The sequence below is a fragment of the Diceros bicornis genome, chromosome 2 (genome assembly GCF_020826845.1).
Source record: "Diceros bicornis minor isolate mBicDic1 chromosome 2, mDicBic1.mat.cur, whole genome shotgun sequence".
NCBI lineage: Eukaryota > Metazoa > Chordata > Mammalia > Perissodactyla > Rhinocerotidae > Diceros > Diceros bicornis.
Window position 1 is genome coordinate 57,651,215 of NC_080741.1, and position 20,822 is coordinate 57,672,036.

At 36.3% G+C, this 20,822-nt stretch overlaps 1 protein-coding gene across 4 annotated transcripts in view; it reads right to left on the minus strand.

Moving 5' to 3' along the window:
* Nucleotides 1-2,316: 2,316 nt before the first annotated feature.
* The window catches only part of DENND6A (DENN domain containing 6A), a 54,546-nt gene continuing 36,040 nt past the window's right edge, over nt 2,317-20,822 (minus strand). For all 4 annotated transcript variants that reach the window (XM_058561730.1, XM_058561722.1, XM_058561749.1 and 1 more), the window contains 11 exons: nt 20,341-20,463; nt 19,728-19,823; nt 17,449-17,543; nt 10,567-10,632; nt 10,413-10,477; nt 9,750-9,839; nt 7,552-7,605; nt 7,336-7,445; nt 6,821-6,923; nt 5,527-5,601; nt 2,317-4,560 (listed from right to left, as the gene is read on the minus strand). In XM_058561730.1, coding sequence (XP_058417713.1) covers nt 4,429-4,560; nt 5,527-5,601; nt 6,821-6,923; nt 7,336-7,445; nt 7,552-7,605; nt 9,750-9,839; nt 10,413-10,477; nt 10,567-10,632; nt 17,449-17,543; nt 19,728-19,823; nt 20,341-20,463 — 1,009 coding nt within the window. In that variant the 3' untranslated portion in view covers nt 2,317-4,428. The remainder of the gene's footprint in view (nt 4,561-5,526; nt 5,602-6,820; nt 6,924-7,335; nt 7,446-7,551; nt 7,606-9,749; nt 9,840-10,412; nt 10,478-10,566; nt 10,633-17,448; nt 17,544-19,727; nt 19,824-20,340; nt 20,464-20,822) is intronic.

A 20,822-nucleotide genomic window follows, 5' to 3' on the forward strand; every position in this document is an offset into this window, starting at 1 on the left:
CTTGACTGTGGTGATGGTTTTATGGGTGTATTCAAACGTCAAAACCTATCAATTTATACACTTTAAATGTGTTCAGTTTATTCTATGTCAATTATATTCAATAAAGCTGTTTTTTAAAAACACAAATGGCTGGGTTCTACCACCAGAGCCTCTGGCTATAAAAATATTTATCCACTAAATCAAAATCAATCGTTTCAATAGTTTCCTACTGAAGTCTAAAAATCTATTCACTTACGAGCAACTATGACAACTCTGGAATATAAAGTTACTATTTTTGAAAAGTATCTCAGTCAACCTAGAAGCAAATGTATTCATACTGGTTGATACGGAAAAACATGAGGAACAGGAAAAAGATGAAAGATCCACAAAGCTTACCTTTCTAATGGCTAAGCAGAAAAGGTATTATAATGGCAGAGAGAATAGCAAGGCGAAAATAAACAGAAGAACCAAGCCAAACGGTAACACTAGTAAAATGAAATGAGACCTATGATTATTAGACAATAATAATCTTAATTTGGAGAGGCATAATATGGCATTCAAGTAATGGGAAGAAGAGAAAGGCTGGTGTTCAAAAGTACAGAAGTAACACTGGAGAATAGGATATAGCAGAATTCTACTGCCATCTTTTTTTTTTCCCCTCAACATTTATGCGTCATGAGATAGGCATTGGTATAACTGCAAAATAAATGTCATAAACCTATTTCATTAACCAATCATCAACTTAAAACTTGTTTTTCTAAAAACTGGTTAGATGTGGGATAAATTTTAGGAATCATGATTCTGTATCTTGTATAAAACTGCCTACCTATTTCAAACAAACTGGGAAGTATAATTTGAAAAAATTCTAGCTTTATTTTATTAAAATGTTAATTTCTATTGCTATAATAATAAAATACCATAATTCAACCCAATTGTACATGGCAAATAAGTATTAGATCTTAGATATATGAAGGGATATGTTACTAATAATTTAGTCATTATTGAGTTATATTTTATTTGATAATTATCCATAATTAGAGACGACTTTTGTCTTCTTCAATTATCTGTTTTTAGAGGACTAATATTAGAAAGTTAGTAATTAAATTTTTTTCCCCAAGTTATGCTAAAAGGAGAAAATTAGTAAAATTCAGGTGTATAAAAACAGATGAATTAAGAGCAAACGGGAAAAAAGGACAAATTTTAATGGTATATTTTTTATTTATTTTTTATTTATTTATTTTTTTTTGTGAGGAGGACTAGCCCTGAGCTAACATCTGATGCCAATCCTCCTTTTTTCTTGAGGAACATCAGCCCTGAGCTAACATCCATGGCATCTCTTTTATTTATTTATTTTTTATAATGATCTTTTTTTTTTTATAATTTTATTTATTTATTTTTCCCCCAAAGCCCCAGTAGACAGTTGTATGTCACAGCTGCACACCCTTCTAGTTGCTGTATGTGGGACACGGCCCCAGCATGGCCAGAGAAGCGGCGCATCGGTGCGCACCCGGATCCGAACCCGGGCCGCCAGCAGCGGAGCGTGCGCACTTAACCACTAAGCCACGGGGCCGGCCCCATGGCATCTCTTTTAAATGTACTGAAATATTTTATAGTATACTTTGATGGATATTACCCAGTAACTTCAAAAAGGAGTAACATCCAATATATTTTAATATTAACAAATAAATTAAAATCCAAGGATACTATCATATACCTGCTACTTTTAAAAAGGAAGAGGAAGAAATAAAAGTAATTTGAGATTTAAGGTTAAAAAAGAAAAGGTAGCAAATGAAGGAGAATTTAACAATACCTAGATTACTAAGCTAAAAAATTTTCATCAAGGGCTGACCTGGTGGTGTGCTTGTTAAGTTTGCGAGCTCCACTTCGGTGGCCCGGGGTTCGCAGGTTCAGATCCCAGGCACGGACCTACGTACCACTTATCAAGCCATACTGTGGCAGACATCCCACATATGAAGTAGAGGAAGATGGACAAAGATGTTAGTCCAGGGCCAATCTTCCCCAGCAAAAAGAGGAGGATTGGCAACAGATGTTAGCTCAGGGCTAACCTTCCTCACAAAAAGAAAAAGAAAAAAAATTTCATCAGAACATTTCATAAAATCAATACACTGCTAGGAAGGATATGAAATCACTTAACTGATCTGTCTGTTATTAACCTGGACTATTCACCTGTCCATAGTGAAGTAAAGAAGGTTTTCATTTGAATCAAAAAACAAAAAAATAAGTTAGAAAGTAAAAGGAATCCCATAATGCAGAAGTTTCATTTACCATGCATTTTTTCAAGCATTCCACTCAGAAATAACACAAAAGACATCCAAGTGCTTTAAAATCCAAGGCCTTTAATTCAGTTTTTGGTAACGACCATAAACGCCTTCACAAAACCTCTTTTTCACTGAAACGAAGGCAGTAGGCATTACATAACACCCTGAAAGCAGTGATCTCTTCTGATGCTGGTGAAGATAAACTATTAAGCGGTAGGTTTTAGATCTTAACAATATCACCTTAAAAAAAAGAAAAAAAAGGACAACTCTGAAAATAACACAAAAAATAAAGTTACCAGTCAGTCTTTCTCAGGTTCCCAATGCAATTTTAAGCTATTTTTACAAGTACATAATTTGAAATTAATAGATAAACCGGGTAAGTATGATATGGTTTTCAACATGTGTTAGGTTTTAGTTAAAATGTAGTAAATATGAAGATACCGTTATTATGATAAGTGGCATCCTTTGCTACTCTTTAGCTGTGCAAAATAAACTTGAAATGATACATCCTGTAGTGGTATAATTTAAAAGATCCTTGATATGACACTAATTCAAATTCTAGTCACAAATTGCATATAAACTGTATTATTAAAATACACCTTTTTGAAAAATAATAAGATGACCATTTACACCTAAATAAGGTTTCCCAGGAAGATATGAAATACTTCAGCATATAAAAGTAGTTGCCCCTTTTCCCTCAGGACAACTGTTGTTTCACAAAATAACTCATATGATCCAAGGCAAATAATTTCTTTCAATGCCATATTATTTCTATGACTTTGAGGTATGCTTCAAGAGACTGCATCCATGAGAAAAGGGCACATTTGGGTATAAGACCACAGTTACAAACACGAGACTTTCTTGGGTGAGGGGTGCCCTCAAGAGTTACATTAACAGAAAACAAGAGATAGCTTTTGAAGCCATTTCTTTCACAAACACATACAACTAAATTTGGTTACTTAGAAGCTATTTACATATGTGCTATGTCACGTGTGCCTATTTTAAATAGTGGCTTCTTCGGGACACTCCTACTCAAACACACACCAAGCTACCGAACCACAATCTTCTATTTTGGCAAGGTAGTATAGTTTAAACAAAAACAGAAACAAACAAACAAAAACACAACAAAAAACTTGCTATAACAGTGATTCAGGCAGAAGTTCCCATGTCAAACGACAGTAGGGAAAGTGTTCTGAGAAATTTTAATTTGGGGGAAAAAAGCCCTACCAAACAAATAATGCTGGAAATCAATCATATAATCACTCAAATGAGTATCACATAAAAGGTTTACGAATGCCTTTGAAATAAAAATAGTTCAGTTTAAAAAACAGCTGATTATGAGGTTTATAATTAGAATGTCTCTGAAAAACATCCAAGCTAATTAACTTAAACATGCCCAATTAGTAAGGGGTAAGAGAAAATAAATTTTTCCATAATTAATACTAGATGCCTTCTTGCCTTTGGAGAAATTGATAAGATTAACTTTGAAAATGGTATAGAAAATAATGAAATGAAACATACATGACAATTGAAAAAAAAGACAAAACACCATGCCACTACTAATAAACACAATGGGAGGCAAGAAACATATTTTTAAGCAATGATTACTCAAAAAAATGCCTTATAAAATTATATATCAAAATCAAGTTAAGAAAAAGCTTCAAGACTAGCAACTGGGCTTTGTGAAACATGTAGGACAACAGAAGGCACTACAAAAGCAATAATTATTTCTAATTACAATCGGACAGTTCAGTCTTTTCCTTCTTCTTAAGAAGATTAGCCAGTGTGAATGTTATTTTTATATCCCCCTGAGTTTTAACATGATTGGGCAAAGCAGCACCAATTTAAAAAAATATCTGCAATGCCAGCACTGCAGTTTGGAATCATGTATACTGATGGCCCCACAAGTCTCTCATAAGAGCACTTTAGAACATGATTAAAAATACAGAAATGCCTTTCGGTGTTTCAGTATTAAAGTGGAACAACCACAGACATCCATTTTTAAAAATAATGCACTAAAAAGGTTTGTTCATACGGTACAGTCTTTCCACCCTGTAGCTAGCATTCACGGCTGTTTTCCACTCCGAGAGATCTCTTTTGTGTGTCTTGTTGAGATGTCAGTATGCTTCATGGTACACAATCCTTTTTGGCTGGAATATCCTGGCAAATATCATGTCATGCCCGTTTTGAGCAGTATGCCTTGTAGGTCGTCTGGCAATGCTAAGATAATTGCATCTATGTGTGTCCGTAACTTTTCCATAGTGTCAGGTTTCACAGGTAAATGCTCTCGATCGGCCTGCAACTACATAAGGAATATTTGGAAGCATTTAAATTATCCTCCGAGTCCGTATTAATACATTATATTCTCTAAATAAACAGTTTTAATGGTCCAATGATTTGGAAACTTCAGACTTAGACCAATTTACAGAAACTAAAACTGCAAAGAACATGCCATTTAAACAATACACTGTTGAGTTCAACAAAAAACTTCTATGTAAATTAACACATAATACCTACACATACCATGAAGCATTAAATATAAGTGACAATGTTTTTTGTAGAGCTCATTAGATTCCATGTAAATACTTTTTTATTTATTTATTTATTTTTTTTCCCCCAAAGCCCCAGTAGATAGTTGTATGTGATAGCTGCACATCCTTCTAGTGTACTGTATGTGGGACACGGCCTCAGCATGGCTAGAGAAGCGGTGCGTTGGTGCGCGCCCGGGATCTGAACCGGGCCGCCAGCAGCGGAGCACGCACACTTAACCACTAAGCCATGGGGCTGGCCCTAAATACTTTTGACACAGTATGGCATCATTATGATCTGCTTGAATGACCAAGTATTTTCAGTCAGATCTACCATCAACTGACCAATCTCCAGTCCTCTCATTTTAAAAAGCTACTTCTGAGCCAGCCCTGGTGGCTTAGGTTAAAGTTCGGTGCGTTCTGCTTTGGCGGCCCAGGTTCAGTTCCCAGGCTTGGAACCACACCAGTCATCTGTCAGTAGCCATGCTGTGGCAGCAGCTCACACAGAAGAACTAGAAGGACTTACAACTAAAATATACAACTATGTACCGGGGCTTTGGGGAAAAAGAAGAAAAAAGAGGAAGATTGGCAACAGATGTTAGCTCAGAGGGAATCTTGCCCAGCAAAAAAAAGAAAAATAAATAAATAAATAGAAAGCTACTTCTGCAATACATCATGAACTGTCACCTCAAATGTGAGGAAAATATCTTCACAGATCTTTGGCTGTTTTGGCTACATACCAGCTTATTTTTTAGCTTCAATACAAGGTCTACTGTTTCTACTTCTGTGTGTTTCTGGGTCCAGAGAAGTAAGTCCTAGAAGAATAAACAAATCCCAAATCAGTAAATAATCAAAATAATTTTCAAACTGCTGTATTTCAATAGGCAAGGCAACTGAGAAGGAAGGACAAGAAGGAGAATAACAGAGTATTTAACCCAGATATAGTATTACAGTACAAGAATAATTCTATACATGATATTCTAACAACGTCAATTAGATAATTTTCAATATAGGCCAGAATGATTGTCTAATATTTGAAAGTAAAACAAAATGTAAGAAATTCCTTTCTGAGGTGGCCCTTTTAGATCAATCAAGAAAAACAAAACTGCAACTCAAAGTACAATACTAACCCCCATCCCCACTAAGTAGTGAGTTCTTTAATTTATAAGGAATATTAGCTAACCAATCAAGATAACTGTGAACATGAATACATTACTGGATGTAAACCTTGCATCTTCAAATAAGCTCTTCTCGGGCTTATCTGTGGTTGCCTTCATTGTATTCCTTCTCTCAAAACCAATTACTAGGAGTTTATGATTAGAAGCTTAACAATGAGGCTAGCCCATCTCAAGCTAAATAGAAATGAAAATGAGACTATCCTTTATATTTTCACAAGTAGCTTAATTTAAAATAGACCAGTGACAAATTACAGAATATAAAAAGTCAGTCCAAATACAGGAAAAAATTGTTAATAGTAACTAGAAAAGGTGAATAAGGCATACTGGAAGAGATCTAGAGTTAGACTGCTGAGATTTGATTCTTGACTCCATCCAGCGGTATGCTGGTAAATATTTAACAAATGGTTCTCCAGCAAAAGTCTCTGATTGGTAGCATTTCTGTGGTGAAATACTCCCACTGTAGCTGATTTCAAGCTACTTGAGATCACTGAATGCAGAGCTGGGAAGAGACGTACACAATCAGCTCCTGTGAGCCAGTGCAAGTGGGCTCCAGCTCACTGCCTGCTCCACTACTTAGCAGTGATGTGACCTGAAGCAAATCACTTAACTTATAATCCTCAGGTGTCCCGTAATGCAGATCATAACACACCTACTACAATGAACTATTGTGAAGATTAAAAGACATTATCTATACAGAGCACCTACACAGTCCTTGGCATAGAGTACATGATCTAGAAAAGTTAGCTATTACTATTTATCAAGAGTGTATATGAGTATAATCTTCAAGCCTCTAAGGATAAAGTTATCTTTATTTTCAATAGTTATTCATCATCACACAAACACACTGTTCTCTAACCTCTTCACAAAGAGCTTCTAGATGGAGTGCCTCCAATTTCTGGGTCATTTCCTTCCGCCGGGTCTTGAACCAACCATCAAAATTTGGAGATTTTAGAAAATGCCTTAAAAATAAATTTTAAAGAAGCAGTTTGATTATGACTTATTTCCTCTCCTCAATATCTTTGCTACCTATGACCATATGAAACAATGTAATTTTTTTATTATTATTTATTTATTTATTTCCCCCAAAGCCCCAGTAGATAGTTGTATGTCATAGTTGCACATCCTTCTAGTTGCTGTATGTGGGACATGGCCTCAGGATGGCCAGAGAAGCGGTGCGTCGGTGCGCGCCCGGGATCTGAACCCTGGCCGCCAGCATCGGAGCACGTGCACTTAACCGCTAAGCCACGGAGCCGCCCAAAACAATGCAATTTTTAAAAAAAGAATATAGGTTTAAGTCTAGTTGTTTGTTTTGTTTTGTTTTTAAACTAAGCTCTATAGATGAGTGAAAAAGAAAAAAAAAAAAAAACTAACCGGTAAAGTCCGATCCAATCGCCTTTTATTCTAGAGGTCAGCTGAGGTCCTGTTTTCTCAAGTGTTTTCATAAATTCTTCTAGAAGGAACTGTCTTAATTGGGGTGGACTCTAGAAAACAGGACATACTATATTTAAAAATTAGAAATGGATACATTCACAGAAGTCAAATACAGTTAGAGAACTCAAATAGGAATTTAATTGAATACATTTATACCTTCCATGGAGAAATACTTTTCTGTAAAGGCATCAAGCTTGCCACATATCTTTCCTAAAACCAAGAAAAAAAAGTCAATCAAAGTTAGGTTTGATTGAGAATCTTCAAGAACACTTAAACAGACCTACTTAAAAGAAATGCGTTTCCAGGGGCCGGCCCTGTGGCTTAGCGATTAAGTGCACGCGCTCCACTACTGGTCGTCCGGGTTCGGATCCCGGGCGCACACCGATGCACCGCTTCTCCGGCCATGCTGAGGCGGTGTCCCACATACAGCAACTAGAACGATGTGCAACTGTGACGTACAACTACCTACTGGGGCTTTGGGGGAAAAAAGGAGGAGGATTGGCATGGATGTTAGCTCAGGGCTGATCTCCCTCACAAAAAAAAAAAAAGAAGAAGAAATGCGTTTCCAAGTTTTTCTTTTTTTTTTTTTGGTGAGGGAGATCAGCCCTGAGCTAACATCCATGCCAATCCTCCTCATTTTGCTGAGGAAGACCGGCCCTGAGCTAACATCTATTGCCAATCCCCCTCCTTTTTTCCCCCAAAGCCCCAGTAGGTAGTTGTACGTCACAGTTGCACATCGTTCTAGTTGCTGTATGTGGGACACCGCCTCAGCATGGCCGGAGAAGCGGTGCGTGCCCGGGATCCGAACCCGGACGACCAGTAGTGGAGCACGCGCACTTAACTGCTAAGCCACAGGGCCGGCCCTCCAAGTTTTTCATTATACGCTCTTTCAATGGACATCAACAATGCCCTTATTCCCCACAACAGATATAGCTAAATTTAGACTGAATTGAGAAGACAGACTTTCAATAAAAATTTAACTAAATCTTAGATAATCCAAGAGACTATATATTTTTAATAATAATAATTAACCTTACTGAGTAACTATGTGCCAAAAAATATACTCAACATTTTATATGCATTATCTCTTAATCCTTGCAACCATCCTATGTGGCAGGTATTATTGGGAAATCAAGGTTTCGAAAGGCTAAGTAAGTAACATGCCCAAGGTTACACAGCTTGAACTTGAATTCAGGTTTAACTGACTTCAGCCCACACTCTTAAGCACTACAGTAAAGTTCATTTACTTAAACAGATTTAAATGGAACAAAATAAATTGACATCCATAGATCAAGAAAGACTATTTCTTCCCAAAATATAATAGCAAACATCTCTAGCTTGCCCCCACAGAATATTCATAGATAGATTACTTTACATTAATAACCACACGGACTCTCTCTCTGATGCAGTCTCCAGACTAGGACCACATCACGCTACTGCCTGATACTATGAGGCATCTTTTAGTATTTTAATATGAGATTCCACTAAATTTCATATCATTTAGTCATTTATTCCATAAATATTTATTAACTGCTACCATATGCCAGACTGAGGAAAAGATAATGAACAAGACAGATAAAGCCCCTGTCAGATAAAGCCCCTATCATCATGGAGCTACAGTCTCATGGATATCATATCAAACTGTGATCAAGAAAATAATATTAGAGGGCCGGCCCTGTGGCTTAGCAGTTAAGTGCGCATGCTCCGCTACTGGCAGCCCGGGTTCGGATCCTGGGTGCGCACCGACGCACCGCTTCTCTGGCCATGCTGAGGCCGTGACCCACATACAGCAACTAGAAGGATGTGCAACTATGACATACAACTATCTACTGGGGCTTTGGGGAAAAAAAGGAGGAGGACTGGCAGTGGATGTTAGCTCAGAGCCAGTCTTCCTCAGCAAAAAGAGGAGGATTAGCACAGATGTTAGCTCAGAGCTGATCTTCCTCACAAAAAAAAAAAAAGAAAAGAAAAGAATATTAGAGAAAGAAACTCCAGGGTAAACTTCTTTTAAGGTGCAAAATGCAATAATTATGTAATATTTCACAACAATTATCTTATTTAAGATTCACAACAACCCTGAAAGCTATTTAGGAAAAGTAGAATTAGCCACATTTTATAGATAAAGAAATTGAAGGTCAGAGAGAGAAAGTTACACAGTTACACAGTCAGTACTAGATTACACAGTTAATACTAGAACAAAGAGTCCATGTCTCTTGCAAAGGGCTCTATTCTTAATCACTAAACACATGAGCAGGCAAAACACACAACTTAAGATAAGGTTTTGGTCGATGGGAAAAACATTCATATACCCTTCAACAAATCATTAAATTAAGCAAATATATATGTTAACTTACTAATGGAATGATGAAGCTTTGTGTCAGTTCCAAAAAATAGCGTCGGAGAATAACACTTTGAGCTTCAGATGGACGTTTCTGTTGTACACCCTTAAAAGAAGAAACAATGAGAACCTATGTTCTAGTGTCAGGGAATATAAAACAATGGATAATTATAGAAGTTCAGCTGATGCGTAAACATATATATTTTTACTTGATATAAGAAAAACCCCAGAACTTCATCTTGAAGTAATTTAATCTGAAATTCACTGTATAATATCCTGTGAAAAGAATCCTTAGAGCAAAACATAAGACATTCATCCCATATTTAAAAATAACAGTTGACAACGAAGACTATCTTTATTTCATATTTGCTGTATTAATACTATTTACATTTTCCAAAACATGCTAACTATCTCCTACTGTTAGAGGCTAAGCTACCGCATGTAGGGTCCATTACTTTTTACTGTATCTCCCAAGTTTCTAGGAAGATTGGCACTAGTTTTTAGCTGCAGCCCCATATGTCAAGCCCATAATTGCTGCTACTTTAGTCTCCTGACTTTTATGAAGGTTTGGTTCAAAAGAGAAACCTCATTTCACATTATAATACATAAAGCACATATGGCCTAACCAGATATTGCATACCTGAACAAGGAAATTTAAATTAATAATATGAGCAATCACCTTCTGTAATTGTTTTATGATCTCTTCATCTCTATTTAGATATGGCTTATAAGAAGTATAAACTCCTAAGAAGTAAAAAAAAAGAAAATAAGGTAAACAGTAAGACCCAAGTACCCATTTGAGTATATATTTAAAAATTAATAAAAGTGAATACCAGGTTTAGAATCCAGAGTCTTTAGGTTCTTCAATTTTTTCACTTTAACCTGCTTAGGAATTTCACCTGAAGGAAACATCATAAAGATTCTTACAATTATTCAAATTTCACATATCACAAAACTGGAATTTTGTAAGATTAATAATCCATTGACTTTTTATTACTTATTCGGGTATGTTGTAGCTAAAGCATTCTTCTTAACATCAATTAATATTCAAGAGTTTATTCCTAATACTTTAAAACTGGATAAAAGGAACACTGGATTATTACAGCATTACAGAAACAATTTGTGTAAATTATATAAAATGGGTATTTGATCTCTCATTAATATCTATCATTACTTAAAATTTTCCCTTTTTGTTACTCAACTTGTAATTTAAAATCTTTGTGCCAAATACATGAAATTGAAAACTTTTGTGCCAAATATGAATAAAATACCCTTTAACAGTAAATGGAATTGAAAGCAACTCCTAAATTAGTACGTAGATGTAGTATTTAAAGGTTTTCTTCTGACACCTCCCAAAATTCTGCTTTTGCATTGTAGAAACTTACACTGTCACCACACTGTCACCAGTAGTGACAGTGTATGTCACACCACAGGTCTGAGCCACAGATGGACAGGACTCCTGAGCAGGGCTGCTATGAACAACTTGTAGAGCATATGTAGTGGTCCTGGTCTTGAGGTCAAGAGACACTACAATCTAAACAACCCCGTGAATTGGCAGAAAAATGCCTAAAGGTAAACACTTAAAAGTGTCATAAGCACACTAAATTTAACAGACTTTCCTTCTCTTTTCCTTTCTCTGTCCTCCCTTTCTCTGCATAAGAGTAAGAGAATCTAACAATCTAGAGATTATCTAATTCAAGCCTCTAAATTTACAAAATATTTTTGTTTAAATCATTACATAGATCAAACTGCTAACTACAGTCATCTATGGGGGTGGAATTACAGGAACATAGAGCATTTTCACTGATAAACTTATATTGTTAAAAAAAATTTAAGAGTATGTACTATGGTAAAACATTTTTGTAGACTTTTTGGAATTATTTTTTGAAAAAATTTCAATCTTACAGAAAAGGTGCAGAATAATACAGTTAATACTCCAATTTATCCACTGTCCCAATAATAACTGTAAATAGATATTTGTTAAAGAAGTCAACATCATGGATACACAGACTTATTTTTCATTGATTCAGTAAATATTAGTAAATGCAAGATACTGATTATAAAAGAATAAAACAACAAATTTCTGGATCAAGAAGATCATAATCTAATGGTGAAGTAAGAGAGAGACAAATGACAATACAGAAGGAGATGTACTGGGATAGAATTATGAACAAGATACTATGGAGACAGAGAAGAGTGTCCTGGCCAAAGAGGAGTAAAAAAATTATTCAGGATTCCTAAAGGAAGTGATATTTAACCAGTCTTATAAGAGAAATAAAAAGTTATCCACAGGAAAAAGACCTTTTACGTAAAGAGTTAAATCTAGAAGCATGAAGAGCATGTTGCTTCAAGAGTTGTAAAAATGGTAAGGATAGTAACAGCCACCATTTATTCAATATTTACCTGTGCCAGTCTCTGGTCTAAGAACACCGCACAAATTATCACATTTAATCTTCACAATAAAAGTATGTTTTATCATGCCCATCACACAGATGAAGAAACAAAGGAATGGACAAAACTGACATTCACCTGGTATGCACCAGTTCCAATCATTTACTGCCATCATCCGACCTGACTGGTCAATGCCCCATTCAGACAAGTTGTTAGCTCTGTCATAGCTAGACACATAGGAATGACTTGTCCAAGGACAGACAGATAACATGCTTGAACCAGGATATGAAATAAGGCAGTCCAACTCCAGAGCCATCACTCTTAACCACTACACTATAAAGGCAGGAATGGAGAGCATACTAAGAGGGGCAGGAAATGAAGCTAGAAAGATATTTAAGGGTCAGATTAAGAGGAACTATAAAGATGTCTGACATATAAGGTAACAGATTGCAAGCATGGGCATGGGGGGTAGTGGATGAGGAGGAAAAGATGAGAGGATCAAATCTGTATTTAACACACTCCTTACCACCAGGTGGTAACAGTGTATGCCACAACCACAGGTCTGAACCACAGATGGACAGCACTCCTGAGCACGGCTGCCGTGTTGCACAAAGGAGTTTGAAGTGAAAGAGAGACAAGACTAGAGGATAAAATACATCTTTGTAGAGTACTGCTCCTGGGTAGAAAGAGAACCTGAAGCAAGGCATGTTCAGCAAGGAAAGAGAAGAGAGGGAGCTACTGGAGCTCTGTGGAGGAGATAAAACCAAGAAGCTTTTAGGACAGACTGAGAGGGAACAGGACAGAGTCTAGAAACACTCAGGTTTCTGGAATGTTTTTGATTCATTAGCCCACAGTTTTTACTTTGTCAATATATTCTATCCATTCCCATGCACTAATTCTTATGAGAATGTCTCTCATCTTGAATCTTACCTTGTGGTTTTGCTTTCCAGAATTCAGAGTAGCTTTTCACCACATGATTTGTAAAAAAATTTTTTTCCCTTAATAAGCGCAGGATTAATACATATTGAACTATACAGATAACTAAATTTATTTGCCTCTGACTCCAAGAATCTAAAGAATATCATGTGTCAAAACCACAACGGTTTGAATAAGTCTAAGTATCTCTGTATTTATTTTCTGTTTCCTTCTGCTCCAAGTCACAAAGGACTTGTAACTTCTCCATGCACCTATGCTGTTTATTAACATATTATTTCCCGAAACTCACTGTGTAAAAGGAACTAAATATCAGAGGGGAGAATAATTCAGCAGTAGGTTTTATATATTCTTTGCATTCAATAAGTTCTGGGTAATAATAAAGATATGTAGGAGCCATATTTGTTTTTTTTAAAAAGGAAAAGACAAGAATACAACCTGTGCAGCAATATTCACTCACACAACTCCCCTCTGATTCAGTGGACCTCATCAGGTGTAAGATGCATTATTGAACTCTAACCCTAGCCAGCATAATTCTTACACTGTAGTATGTAACAGATATAAAGAAAATCAGTTATAAAAACACATCATCTATTATCAAAAAAGAAAAAAGTTAAATAGATATTTGTCAGATGGCTCTGGAAAAAAAGAATGCCAGAAAATGAGCTAAAGTCCTATAATTACAGATATATATTTTAATTAAAAATACTTATTCAATGTATGTTACATACAATGCACATTAGAGGGGTTTAACATTATGAAATTAATAAACTTCACTACTGCACCTCTGCATATTTGCATAAGAGTCTTCCATATTTAGGCCAAATATTTTACCTTTGGTAAAATCACCAAACCCAATTTCTTGTCAGAAATTATCAGTTTATATTTTGATCCAATATATACTAGTAGAATTACTTTCTCTTTAAAGAATACTTAAGTACCATTATCTTAACATTACATTTCTTTGCTTAATATGATTTCGGTGAATTTAAACTAGGTACAATGCAGAAGAAGTAATCTCTTTATATCAGGAGGAATGATCCCTCTGCAGGGTTAAAACTAAATGTATGTTTCTGGTAAAGCTATGAATCTCAGTTTTGCTGTGCCTTCCCTGCTGGTCCTGCAGAAGATACTTTTTCTGCAGTTTTACTGACCTTCTTAGATAGTCTTGAATTTCCAAAGCCAGGATCCTAAGAAGAGCTGTTGTGTTTCATAACTTGTGCAGCATATGAAATGGTTCTGGTCTCGAGATCAGTGAGTAGAAAAATGCCCCAAGATACATACCCAATACTCATAATAAATTAAAAGATAAATGAATTTTCATGAATGTGACACCAAAAGCAAAGGTAATAAAAGAAAATATAGATAAACTGGACTTCATCAAAATTAAAAACTTTGTGCACCAAAGGACACTATTAAGAGAGTGAAAGACAACCAACAGAACGGGAGAAAATATTCATAAAGCATGTATCTGACAAGAAATTAGTATCCAGAATACAAGGAGAACTCCTACAACTCAACAACAACACAAAAACCCAACCTGATTAAAAAATGGGCAAAGGACTTAAAAGGACATTTCTCCAAAGAAGATATACAGATGGCCAATAAGCACGTGAAAAGATGCTCAACGTTACTAATCATTAGGGAAATGCATATCAAAACCACAATAAGATACCACTTTACACCCATTAGGATGGCAACCATCAAAAAAACAGAAAATAGGGGCCGGTCCAGTGGCGTAGCGGTTAAGTGTGCGTGCTCCACTGCGGCGGCCCGGGGTTCGCAGGTTCGGATCCCAGGCGTGCACTGACGCACTGCTTGTGAAGCCATGTTGTGGTGGCGTCCCATATAAAGCAGAGAAAGATGGGAGCCAGCCCCGTGGCTTAGCGGTTAAGTGCGTGCACTCCGATACTGGTGCGCGGGTTCGGATCCCGGTTGCACACCGATGCACCACTTCTCCAGCCATGCTGAGGTGGCATCCCACATACAGCAACTAGAAGGATGTGCAACTATGACATACAACTATCTACTGGGGCTTTGGGGAAAAAAAAGGAGGAGGATTGGCAATAGATGTTAGCTCAGAGCCGGTCTTCCTCAGCAAAAAGAGGAGGATTAGCATGGATGTTAGCTGAGGGCTGATCTTCCTCACAAAAAATAAATAAATAAATAAAACAAAATAAAGTATAGGAAGATGGGCACAGATGTTAGCTCAGGGTCAATCTTCCTCAAAAAAAAAAAAACAAAAAAAATAAAAAAAGAGACTGTGTACTGTGAAAAAATATTTGCAAATCATATATCTACAAATAGACTTGTGTCCAGAATACACAATAATCTCTTACAACTAAATAATAAGACAAATAACCTAATTTTAAAATAGGCAAAAGATTTAAATCAACATTTCATCAAACAAGATAACAAACGACTAATAAGTAGATGAAAAAATGCTCAACAACATTAGTTACTAGAGAAAAGTAAATTAAAACCACCATTTCAAACTCACTAAATAGCTATAATGAAAAAGAGAGACAATATCAAACGTTGGCAGGGATGTGAATAGGAACGCTATACACTGCTGTAAAAATGTAAAATGGTGGGCCACTGTGGAAAACAGTTTGGTGGTTTCTTTCTTCTTTTTTTTTTTTGTGAGGAAGATCAGCCCTGAGCTAACATCCATGCTAATCCTCCTCTTTTTGCTGAGGAAGACTGGCTCTGAGCTAACATCTATTGCCAATCCTCCTCCTTTTTTTTTTTTCCCCAAAGCCCCAGTAGATAGTTGTATGTCATAGTTGCACATCCTTCTAGTTGCACAGTTTGGTGGTTTCTTAAAAAGTTAAATAGACTTGTCAATCATGCCAACTTAACAATTATTTTATGCAAAAGTTCCTCTACTTACATCCCCAACAAAAAGCCTTTTTTCATTGAAAAGAAACAACAAACAGTAGTTTATTATATTACAATTAATCAAATAGTCTAGATTAATAGGACAAAACCATGAAAGTACATGTCAAGATTAAATTAAGATTTAAAAAAAAAAAACTTCTCATATCTTCTCACAGCTAAGACTCTGGTGACTGCTGAGCTCTGAATTATAAATAAGCAGACAGGACACTAATGAAATAGCAAGGGACTATGACATTTACAAAGTGCCATGAGTTAGGCACTGTGTTTAATCCTCCTAGCAGACAAAGAATTTGAGGCTGAGAAGGGCTGTTCTACCTAAGATCACACAGATCTGACTGCCAAAGTAAAGCCCTTAGCTCTTTCCTCTATTTCATAAGGCTTCTTAGGATTTCAGTTAAGATTGAGTCTAACATGTGTAAATAATCTGATTAAAACTGTTACTCCCTCGGGCTGGCCCTGTGGCGTAGTGGTTAAGTGCGCACGCTCCACTGCCGGCGGCCCGGGTTCGGAACCCGGGCGCACACTGATGCACCACTTGTCGGGCCATGCTGTGACGGTGTCCCATATAAAGTGGAGGAAGATGGGCACAGATGTTAGCCCAGAGCCAGTCTTCCTCAGCAAAAAAGAGGAGAATTGGCACTGGATGTTAGCTCAGGGCTGATCTTCCTCACAAAGAAAAAGAAAAAAAAATGTTATTCCCTGACTTTAAGATGTCTATCTAGATTTATGTATATATCAGAATGGATATCTTATAAAATAATATTATTATTAAACAATGTTTTAAACATACCTGTGTATAACAAAAGAAAAGTCTTTAGAAGTAACACATCATAAAGTTATTAAAAAATATTTTTGATATCTCATGTCTCAATTATTTCAGCGGAAAATTCAGGAATGTCCAGTGAGGAATATCAGAGGTACCATTAAACTGTCATCTAAGTTAACAAAACTTCCAATCTCAGAATTCATTTACTCATTTAAAAAACATTTATTAAATAGCTACCATGAGCAAGATACTATATATCTTTCCCTCAAGGAAAGCATGACCTTTTGATGACTTCCTTAATCAGTATCAGTGCACAGAAATGTATACTTGTTTTGAATTACTGTCAAGAATTTTGTGCTAAGTTGAATAATTCAAGCTTCCATAACGTTTTATTCAAGCAGTGTTTGAAATCACTATTTAATTGGGCTTATACATATACAAAGAGTAGCTCAAATTTTTGAGGTTTCATTTTGCATAATTCATTCCACGTTTATAACACTGTAAGTGCATTTTATGGTAGGAGGACATGATGGGTTACACATAAGAACCTGAATATTTTAGTGGGAAGCTATGCTTTTCTCCAAAGGCTCTTATTCAAGTTGCCTGAAAGAAGGCTGCCATCAACATAATTAAAAAGTAACCAACAGATGAAAACGAAGGGAAAGAAATATACCTACTCAGCCACATTACACACTAAAAACAGAACACCAAGTTTATACTTTACCTGCAGGTTTAAGGTCTCCTATTCGAATAATGTGTGGCCAGTGCTGGAGCGTTTTTGCAAAAAAAGGGTTGGTTACTCCTAATATGACTGAGGGCCTACAGAAAAACAAAACAAAAACAAAGTGAAAAAAGATGAATGTTCCATCAGTGAAAAATAGTTTACAATTTCTTTTGAGTGAACAATAAACAGATTATCTTTTCCTTCACTCAATGTATTATACACCAACTACATGCCAAGCACCATGTTTAGAACTAGTCATATAAAGATGAAAACACATGATCTTTCTAAAAGCACACAGGAAGAAAGGTATACATACCCAATTACAATGCCAGAAATTAGAAGACAGTGAAGATGGTGTAAAACGTACAATAATTACAAAAGAGAAACTATGTCTACCAGGTGATTAAAGGACAGGCTCACCAAAGAGAAGACATTTGCACAAAGATATGAAAGATGAGGAGGAGTTCTTTGCCAAGTGGATAAAGGAGGCAAAAATGATGCAGGAGAATGAACAGCTTGTGCAAAGCAACGAAGTGAGATCATGGTCTGTTTGTAGAACTACAAATAGTTCAGCACTCCTAGAGCACAAAGCAGGAAGAATGAAGAGTCAGAAATGAAAGCAGATGGGCAGACGCTGGCCAAATCATTAAGTACTGAGTTAATATGCTAAGAAGTTTAGATGTTATCTTGTAGGCAAATGGAAGCTACTAGAGAACCTAGTGGAGGAATGTCACATAAATGAAAATGTACTAGTTAGAAAGGTCACTCTGGGGGAAATTTGGAAAATGCCCTACAAGGAGAGAAAGGGGTTTGGGAAAAAGCAAGAGCAGATGTGAGAAAGACGGAAGACAGTTAAGACTAAGAAGAGAGCTTTGGAAATAAGATAAATGTTATGAGAGAGATTTTAGGATGTTGAATTGACAGAATTTTATAAAACTTGATGTGGGACATACTAAAAAGGAGAAATTTATGGCAATTTAGGTTTTTGATAACTAAGTGAAAAGTAGTACCATTCAGGAAAATAGGAAGAGGCATGGGATTAGGGAAGAAAAGGAGACAAAAAGAATTCAGTTTGAACATGGTTTGTTTCGAGTGCCATTAAGACGTCCGAGTGGCAATGCGGTAAAAAAAACAACAACAAAAACCCAGAAATATAAGTCTGAACATTGCAAAAATCTGGGCTAGGAAGATAAATTTCAGTCATCAGTATACAGGTGTTAACAGAGGCTGTGGGTACAGATAAGATTGTAGAGAAAGAATTATCAGTCTGAAATCAGAACCCAGAACACAATACTAGAGAACACCAACATTAAAGGGGTTGGCAGAGAAAGGAGACTGAGATGCACCACCAGACAGCCAGGTGAGAGTGGTATCAAGGATTAAAATATTTTCAAGGTCAACAGCTTAAATGTTACACAAAAGGGAAAGCAGGAAAAGTAGGGCAATAACGTGCCCAATGGGTCAGGCAGCAAGAAAGGTCTTGATGACTTCGGCAAGAACAACTTCAGGGGAGGTGGAGAAATCAACCTGCAATGGACTGAGAAGCAACCAGAAAACCAAGAAGTAGAGACAGTAAACGGGGATTTTTGTTGTTATTCTAGAACTGTAGCTATGAAAAGAAGGTGAGCAACAGAACAGGAGCCAAAAGCAAAAGGGTAAGATAATTTTTTCCCCTTTTACAAATTGGGAAGAATTTTCATGTTTACATGCTGATTAAGGGCCGGCCCCATGGCTTAGCGGTTAAGTGCGCGCACTCCGCTGCTGGCTGCCCGGGTTTGGATCCCGGGCGCGCACCGACGCACCGCTTGTCCAGCCATGCTGAGGCCGTGTCCCACATACAGCAACTAGAAGGATGTGCAACTATGACATACAACTATCTACTGGGGCTTTGGGGGAAAAATAAATAAATAAATAAAATTACATGCTGATTCAATGAAGAGGAAGAAGAAAAAAGGAAGTTAGAGAGCAAGAAGAGGTAACTGATGCTGTAAGAGGTCCTGAAGGAAGGAAAGAAAACTGAACTAAAAGTACAGTTGGATGGCTATTGATGACAATACAGCTTCCACTAATAAATAAAATCATTCAAAGAAAATAAGATACTATTAATAGTTTCTTATTAAATAAGAAACTATTACCAGCAGCTCCTCAAACCTTCCCTTATAAAATCAATCTGCCAATAAGTTCAAAATTTAAACTTTTAAATTACTACCAAAAATAATTCTACACAATTTGGTTATAAAGGTAATACTTGGTCAATAAAAGTTATTTTGTTTACTCACGGGGCTTGAGTATGGGTAGTATATTCTTTGAATTCACTATCATGAATAGTGAAATAAGGTCGGAAATCACTGAAGTACTTTAATGGAGAAATACAGCTGTGGAAGGAAGAAGAACATGTAAAACAAAAGACAAATTAAAGGCTTTACTCAATAACTATAAACAACTGTACACATAGTATACCCCCATAAGATAATTTATCTATTTCGATAAATGGTAAACTCATTTCAGGAAACTAGAATGACAAATGGAAATACATAATGTGGAATGGCATATTGAAAGAGCACTGAACTTGGGGCAGAAGATGGGGTAAAATTCTGGCTCTATCATTCGTTAGTTATATGACTCTTACTAGCCACCGACCATTCATGCAACTAATATTTATCAGGTGCCAACTTTGTGTAAGTGAATGAATGTGTTTTTGTTCAGAAAAACAAAAACACAGTTCCAGCCAGCCCTCATAGAGCTTGAATTAATTTTCTCATCCATAAAATGGTGCTATAATAGCACTACCTTCTTACAGGGTTGCTGTGTGGATCAATGCAATGAGCGTGCGAACACACCACAGATGGGCAAGTGCTGCAACTGTCACTACCAGGAACCAAGTGTACTCACTTAACAAGTGCCAACACAGTCTCTGACGACTCCGATGGTGATGGTGCCATGACCACGAGGGGTTCCCCCAACAGCACCAGCTCCCAAAGCATCTGACTATGAAGGAAAACTGGGCAGAAACACCTGAAAGGTGTTTACACGATAGAAATATTGTTATTTATTCAACCTTGTTTTTTAAGTTCCTATATAATCATTCTAAAAATTTCACATTGATATAAATTCTTCCAGCTATTTGCACCTTGATCTGTATACAAATTTATCTAGAATATGGTGATGTATGGAGATATGTCCCTTTTATCCACATAAAAATATCTCTCAATTTGACTTGTTCCAATTTTTACAAAATCAAATGCAATATATTGACACACAGAATGGCTGACAAATAGTAAAAGCATATAAAACAATTATTAAGTTATTGTACCACATGGTAGATCTATTTTATCAATATTGCTTTGTTACATTTGCATTACTATTCTAAATAT